Genomic DNA, 8,022 nt, shown 5'->3' with positions numbered 1-8,022 from the left:
TACATTTATTTGAAGCCAGGTGTGATGGCAAACACCTGTAATCCCAGCACTCCTGAGGCAGAGGCAGGTAGATCTGTGTGAGATGAGGGCAAGTCTGGTTTATATACTGAGTTCTAGGACAGCTGGGGCTACAGGGAGACTCTGTCTCAAAAAAAAAGACAATAATAATAATAGCCGGACAATAAATAAATAAATAAATAAATAAATAAATAAATAAATAATAAAACAAAACAAAAAACGATATTTATTGCCAAGCGTGGTGGCGCATGCCTTTAATCCCAACACTGGAGGAAGAGGCAGGCAGATCTCTGAGAGTTCAAAGCCAGCCTGGTCTACATAGTGAGTTTCAGGCCAGCTGGGGCTACAGCAAGACCCTGTATCAAAAAAAGACCAAAACAAAAGATATTTATTTACTTTTATTTTATGTGTAGGAGTGTTTTGCCTGCATGTAAGTAGGCCCACTACATGCAAACAAAGCTTGCAAAGGCCAGTTCCAGATCCCCTGGAACCGTAGTTACAGGTGGTTGTTAGTTGCCACATGGGTGCTGGGAACAGAACCCAGGTCCTCTGCAAGAGCAGTCTGTGCTCCTAACTGCTGAGCCATCTCGCCAGCACCCTGAACCATTACTTCTAATATAATTTTTTAAAAATTTGAGACGAAGGCTGTCTCTATTGTCCAGGTCAGTATCAAACTTCTGCGTTCAAGTGATCTTCTATCTCAGTCTCCCAGTGCTGGGAACTGTAGGCAGATGCCACCACATCCAGTTTTCTAGATATTTTTGAGTATGCACATTTACCTTCTCAAGTCTTCCAGCTTTCCCTTTGGGTACAACAACCAAAGGCACTCTTGTGAGCTCTACAGGCCAGAGCCGGCAATCAGCAATTCGCTTCTGAAAACTGCAAATGAAAAATCAGTCCATTAGTATCACATGCAAAAATAGATCGCCATAGTTTAAGGGGAAATAGTCTTCTCTTTTAGAAAGTAATGAGTAAAATGCTCTGGGGACATAGGTCAGTGGTAGAACACTTGCACAGCATTTTTAAGGCCCTGGGTTTAATCTACAATATTGTAAAACAAAGTATTTAGAAACTAACAGTGTGTGTGTGTGTGTGTGTGTGTGTGTGTGTGTGTGTGTGTGTGTGCGTGCGTGCTATTAGGTAGGTAATTTTCTGCTTGGTTTTGAGACAGTCTCACTACTGTAGCCCATACTGCTCTCAAACTCAGAATTTTCCTATTTCAACCTCCCGTGTACCGGGATTGCAGGTGTGCACCACCATGCTTGGCTAAGTTGCTTACTTTTAAACAAAAATTCATTTTTATTATTTTTTGATTATGTATTGGGGGCCTACATGCTTGTTAGTGCAGTGTCTTGCAGAGGATATCAGATCCCCTGGAGTTGGAATTACAGGTGGTTGGGAGCTGCTGATGTGGGTGCTGAGAACCAAACTTAGATCCTCTGTAAGAGCAGCAAATGCTCTTAATCACTAAGCCGTCTCTCTAGTCCAGGTTGTTGATTTTTTTAAACCTTTCCAAGTTTATAAATTTATAAAAATAATTTTACTTAACTGTTAACAATTTCAATCTGCACATCTTTTAAGACCATTTGGCAACACAAATCAAAAGCCTTGCCGGGCGTGGTGGCACATACCTTTAATCCCAGCACTTGGGAGGCAGAGGCGGGGGGATCTCTGTGAGTTCGAGGCCAGCTTGGTCTACATAGTGAGTTCCAGGACAGCTAGGGCTACAGGGAGACCCTGTCTCAAAAAGACCAAAAAAAAAAAAACCCAAAAAACCAAAAGAGGAAGTTAAGACAGGAGGATCACAAATTTGAGGGCTACACACTGAGGTCCAGGCCACTCTGGCCTACATAATGAGACCCTGCCTCAAAAACAAACAATCAAACAAAGCTCTTGAAAACTAGGGGTGGAGAGATGACTCAGAGGTTAAGAACACCTGCTCCTTTTGCAGAGGGCTGGGGTTCAGTTCCTAGCACCCACACAGCAGGTAATGACCATCCTTAATTCAGTTCAAGGGGATCTGATGCCCTCTTCTGGCTTCCATGGGCATTGCTTGTCATGTGTGCACTTATATACATGCACTCATACACATTAAAATAAAAACTTGAAAATTGTAATGGTTTATCTTAATTCTCAATAGGATTTAGAATCATGATAGTGGAAAAACACATCCCTGGGCACATCTGTAAGAGTGTTTCCAGATAGGTTTAACAGTGCAAGGAAGACCCCCTCCCTCCCAAACACACACAGGAATGTAGGTGACATCATCCCATGGGCTGGGGCCCTGCTCTGGGGCAGCAGCATGTGTCTGCCTCTGCTTCCTGAGGGCCTCTCCACCCCTAGTTTTCAGCTGCCTCGGGCTCCTGCTGTCATGGGCTGCAGCTGCTGTGCCTTCCCCACCACGATGGACTGCACCTTCAAACTCAGCAAACCCTAAGATGCCTTGTCAGGCCTTTTGTCACAGCAATGAGAAACAAAACTAATACAGAAATGTTCATAGTCTTCTAATGATTTATCCTAAAGAAATGATCATACAAGTCTGCAAATGTAAAGTATGTTCACTTCTACTGTGAAAACAGATGGGACTTCTAGTTTTGGCTCTGATACAATGTTAACGTGCTCTTTGAGGCTAGAGAGATGGTTCAGTGCACTAACTAAGAGCACTGACTAACTTGCAGAAGACCCAGGTTCGCATCCCAGCACCCACATGGTGGCTAACAATCACCTGTAATTCCAGTTCCAGGGATTCCAACACCCTCGTCTACCTCCATGGGCACCACGCTACACAGGTGCACTTACACACGTAGGCAATACACACATTAAATAAAATAATAATAATAAAAAGTTTAAAAAGAAAACAGTGTTAAAGTGTTCTCTCCTGTACTTAAAGCAAGAAAAAAGTGAGTCAAATGAAAAATTAGTATTTTTTCAGATGCGACAGAGAATTGAGATAAAAAGGAAACTATGACCTAAAATTTGGAGAGAGAGGCAAACACAGAGATTTAAAGTAAGATCCATTTACGGAGAGCCAAAATTACTGAATTCAGGAAGAAATATTGTAATGTTAAGTTTGACAAATTGTTAGAGACTAAAGTTAAGAACCCCAGGGAGCTGAACATGGGGGTTTTAATACCAGCCCTGGAGAGGCAAAAGCAGACAGACCCCTATGAGTTCAAGGCCAGCCTGGTCTATATAGTCAACTCCAGGCCAGTCAGGAGTATATAGTGAGACACTGTCTCAAAACAAGCTGGGTGTGGTCACGCACACCTTTAATCCCAGCACTTGGGAGGTAGAGGCAGATGGATCTCTGTGAGTTCAAGGCCAGCCTGGTCTACATAGTGAGTTCTAGGACAGCTGGGGCTACAGGGAGACCCTGTCTCAAAAAGACTAAACAAATAAACAAAAAAACCCACAACAACAACAACAAAACTTCCAAAGAACCCAACCTTATGGCTTACCACATTTTCATGGGTGTTAATTCTAGGAGGCCTGCAGGGTTCCAAAAACAGGAGAGAAATCTTATATTTCAGGCACATGTGGAAAGTAAATGTTTTGAAATATTCCCAGAATATTCTTTGTCAGAAAGGCCTGACCCTTAAGGAAAACTACCAGAGACTTACGTATTCTGAAAGAGGGTCAGCTAGACAACAGTGGCTCTGTCCAGCCCTCCCGTATCACAAAAAGTGGAGAGGAAAAAAAGACTGGAACACCTCTGAGAGCAACAGCACAAGGTATGAAACCTATGAAAACATACAGAATTCCTCTTCCCCAATGATCTGTCGCCATACCAACAGGCTTCCAGCGTAAGTACAGTGCATTTCAACTAAAAAAGATCAAAGCAGACTTTTTTTTTTTGAGCCAGGACCTCACTACATAACCCTGACTGACCTGAACTTGTTATGTAGACTAAGCTTCGCCTTGCACTCACAGAGCTCTGCCTGCCTCTGCCTCTGCCTCCCCAGTGCTGGGATTAAAGGCATATTCCACCATGCTTGGCCAGACTCTAATTTGTTTATTTGTTTGTTTTGAAAGAATTACCTATTTTTACTTTTTGTGTATGAGTATTTCCCTATGTATGTGCACCACACGCATGCAATACCTGCAGAGGGAAGAAGATGGTGTCAGATCCCTTGGAACTGGAGTTACAGAAGGTTGTGGGCTGCCATGTGGGTCCTAAGACCCAAACCTAGGTTCTCTGCAAAAGCAGTGAGTGCTCTTAACCACTGAGTCATCTTTCTAACCCCAGACTCTAATTTTTTTTTAAAAAAAAAAAATGAGTTGCCGGGCATGGTGGAGCACGCCTTTAATCCCAGCACTCGGGAGGCAGAGGCAGGCAGATCTCTGTGAGTTCGAGGCCAGCCTGGTCTACATAGTGAGTTCCAGGACAGCTGGGGATACGAAACCCTGTCTCAAAAAGACAAAAAAAAAAAAAAAAAAAAAACAAAAAACAAAAAACAAAACAAAACTGGAGTTACAAATCATTGTGAGATGCAGTGCAATAAACTTCATACTCACTCAAAAAAATTTTATACTCACTACAATTATCCTTCAAAAGGAGAAATAAAGCCTTTCTCAGACAAAGAAAAACTGCTAGTAGGCCTATCTTGATAGGGAAAGATGATGTGTACATGTGTATTTAGTGTGTATATAAGAAACGCTAAAGTTCTTTACAGAGAAATATTCTGGGTCAGGGACTCAGACCTATATCACAAAAGCGAGAAGGCCAATAATTTCATAAATTAAGGTAAAATGAATTAAAATTTTTTCTTACTCTTCATTGGTCTAATACTATCTTCTAATAACTAATATTTTTTATCTAATATTATTTTTTCAAAGTAATATGAGAAAGAGCTTATCCCCAGTAAAACATTAGTGCATCAAATCCAACAACATATAAAAGGAATTGTGAACATGATAAGGAGGGGACCAGGAGTGTGTAAGAACTCCCCGAAATATCTGCCAATTTCTCATAGATCTGGAAGTGCTTTGTAAACTCCAGAGCTGTGGACTCAGACCGCACGTACACTGACAATCCTGTTTCTCATGTGTAGTCAGGTCACCATAACAAAGACTGACAGTTAACTTCCACTGTCAAGCGTTCTGCTCTTTAGTAATTATACCCTGATGCATGCTGCGTAACAATGTGTCCAACTAAAAGTTCGTTCTCTAGCATTTTCTTTCATCTAGAGATCATCAATGAGACACACACAGAGGCTATCAGGTTCTAGGAAGGCTACAAGAGCATGTGTCCTTTTAATCCATAAACGCTTCCTTTTTCCCACTTTCTGCCAGCAATGTTAAGCAAAGAAGGGCTCTAGCAGGCATGAGCCATGAGACAGTTGTGTGGAAGAAAGGCACACATTAAAGAAAGCTGAGCAAAAGGAAGATTAAGCCTGGAACCTCATGACCCTACAGAGCTACTCTACACACCATTCTAGACTTCCTTCAGGAGTGTAACCTTCCTTCATGAGGCTCCCCTTGGTGAGGTCTGTCATTGGATGCCTCTATCACTAGCAGATAAACAGATGCGGAAGTCTCAAATTGCTTAACTCGTATGTAAACAAAATAAGCAAGAATAATGTTCTTCCCACCTGCAGACAGGAGCTCAGCCATACTCCTTTTCTGTTCCTACCTTGCAACTGCAGAAGGATCAAGGTAGCAGCGACTTTCTAAGTCCCAAACGATCCTTTTCTTCATACACTCTGCTTGGTTCCTAAATTCCCTGTCCTGTGAAATAAGATGGAGAATTCTGGTCTCAATGTTGATCTACAGGGTGGTCCCCTAATGAATGAATTGCTCACACACCTTTATTACTATCATATATACAACTATTATAACTACTACAACCCCCTTAAATTTGAGTACTTGGAGTAGATGAATTACTCAAGACAATGCTTACATAAAGCCATTACTAAGTGCCAAATGTTTATCACATAACCTCAATTAGTGAGTCTCAACCCAGGATGCCTGTTAATCCTGTAGGTGCTGGGCAGGCAGATCTCTGAGAGATTGAGGCCAGCCTGGTCTATAGAGCAAGTACCAGGCCAGCTGGGGCTACAGGGACACCTTGTCTGAAAAAAAAATTTAAAACTCATGTGGGAGCTTCAAATGCCAACATAGTAAAGGCAGGTAACTACTAGGGTAATGAGATGGGAAAGAATTAGGAAGACAGAGGTGAGGGGGAGGAGGGAGTTTACTGGGTACATCCTAATTCTTTATTTTGAAGTGTAACTGCATTATTATTGCTACAGTTGGGATGCTGAATATCTTACAAAGACCTCTGTGTTATAAAGGCTTGGCCCCAAGAATAGCAATACTATTAGGTTATGGTGACTTTAGAAAATAAAGCTGAATAGGCATTGGGGGTGGTCCTTAGGTACAAAACAATAGGGCCAATCCATCACAGAGCAGAACCTCCGAAAATGGGAACCAAAATAACTCTTTTGTGTTTATAAATTGATTATCTTGTGTATTTTATTATGGTGACTGCTGACTAACAGATTTACCTAAAAAATAAGAAATTTAAAATAAAGAGTAAATTAGATATAAATTATTTTGTTTGCTGGACTTAAGTGGAAAGACATTAGCATCATAATTAAATGGTATTTTATTTTAACATATAACTTTTTTTTTTTTAAGAAAGGGTCTCCCATAGTCCCAGCTGGCCTGAAACTCACTATGTAGACCTGACTGGCCTCAATCGCACAGAGATCTACATGCTTCTGCCTCCCAAGTGCTGAGCCTAAAGGTGTGCCTCTCCATGCCCAGGTCTTTTTAACTGTTTTATACAAGCGGCAGAGGTTTGTAAATTTCAGTGATTCAAAAGAGGTTTTAATCATCTGTTTAGTGCACTGTGCTTATCACAAAAACCTCTCTCTCACCTCAGGATGGTTGAGTTCTCCTTCTTCCTCTTCATAGGGACCACCCACAATGAATGCATCAGGAATGTTATTAGCTCCTGGAGCCAGAATGTTAGCAATAGGCCATTTTTTGGGCCGGGGAATGGTTTCTCTTTCCCCTCCAAGCTTCAGATTTCCATTCTTGAATATAATGGGATAGTCCTTCTAAAAAAAACCAATTACCATATATGAGGAACATTGTAACAGCTTTTTTTTTATTTTTACGTTTTTTATTGAATTTTTTAAAATTATTTAATAACCACATGATTAGAAGCATTTCATTACAGCATTAACATATTCAATAACAATTTCCAGCGCAAAGATGCTTGTCTTTCAAAATTAGCTGTAAATTTTGAGGTTCACAGTTAAATTAATAGTTATACAATATTGAACTCAGTATAACCCCTATAAGACACAAAATTGAATGAGGTTTTAACTTTTTTTTTTAATTACAACATAGAATAAGTAGATTTAATAAATGTTTATAGCATATTTCATCCAACAGCTGTGGAATATACATTCTTTTCAGCAGTCCAGGTAACTTTTTCTAAAATAAATCACATTTTTTTTATTCTTATTCTTTTATGAAGTTAGTTAAAAATTAATGAACAAGAAATTAAAGAGACTGCGCTGCAATTAAGTTAGAATATTCTAACTGGAAAACAATTACTGTGAAACTATTTACATTCTCATAGAATTATAAACATTTCTCAAGGAATACTTTACAGCACAACTTTTTTTTTTTTTTCATACAGAAGAATTTATTCCAAAGCAATTGACATTGAGATGTTTTCACATGCTTTTCTAATCTCTATATACATGACTATCACTGGTCACAGTCGCCCACCTTCTGAGCTCCTCGGCATCTGAGCATGAATACAAACTCGTCAGATAGACAGCCTTCCTCTCCCACTAGAGGCTCCATACTCTGCCATCCCTGTCACTGTCCACTGTGTTGTCAGCACCCTCATCCATTCCCCCTGTCTGCCCTTCTGGTAAATCTAGTCAGCCAGAGGTCCCTGTTCCAGGAGGGATCAGCTGTTCCTCATCTACGGCAATACATTGTCAGGATTCCTTTGGATGGAATTGGGGTCTGCTGTTCATT

General features: G+C 40.6%; 1 protein-coding gene across 2 annotated transcripts in view; it reads right to left on the bottom strand.

Annotated features, from left to right (window-relative positions):
• Positions 1–8,022, bottom strand: part of Cfap70 (cilia and flagella associated protein 70) — a 77,965-nt gene that overhangs the window by 51,808 nt on the left and 18,135 nt on the right. For both annotated transcript variants that reach the window (XM_008836601.3, XM_029565155.1), the window contains 3 exons: positions 6,900–7,082; positions 5,651–5,745; positions 798–897 (listed from right to left, as the gene is read on the bottom strand). In XM_008836601.3, the coding sequence (XP_008834823.1) occupies positions 798–897; positions 5,651–5,745; positions 6,900–7,082 (378 nt within the window). The remainder of the gene's footprint in view (positions 1–797; positions 898–5,650; positions 5,746–6,899; positions 7,083–8,022) is intronic.

This window comes from Nannospalax galili, unplaced genomic scaffold (genome assembly GCF_000622305.1).
Source record: "Nannospalax galili isolate Female #2095 unplaced genomic scaffold, S.galili_v1.0 scaffold1437, whole genome shotgun sequence".
NCBI lineage: Eukaryota > Metazoa > Chordata > Mammalia > Rodentia > Spalacidae > Nannospalax > Nannospalax galili.
This window is presented reverse-complemented; position numbering and strand designations above follow the sequence as displayed.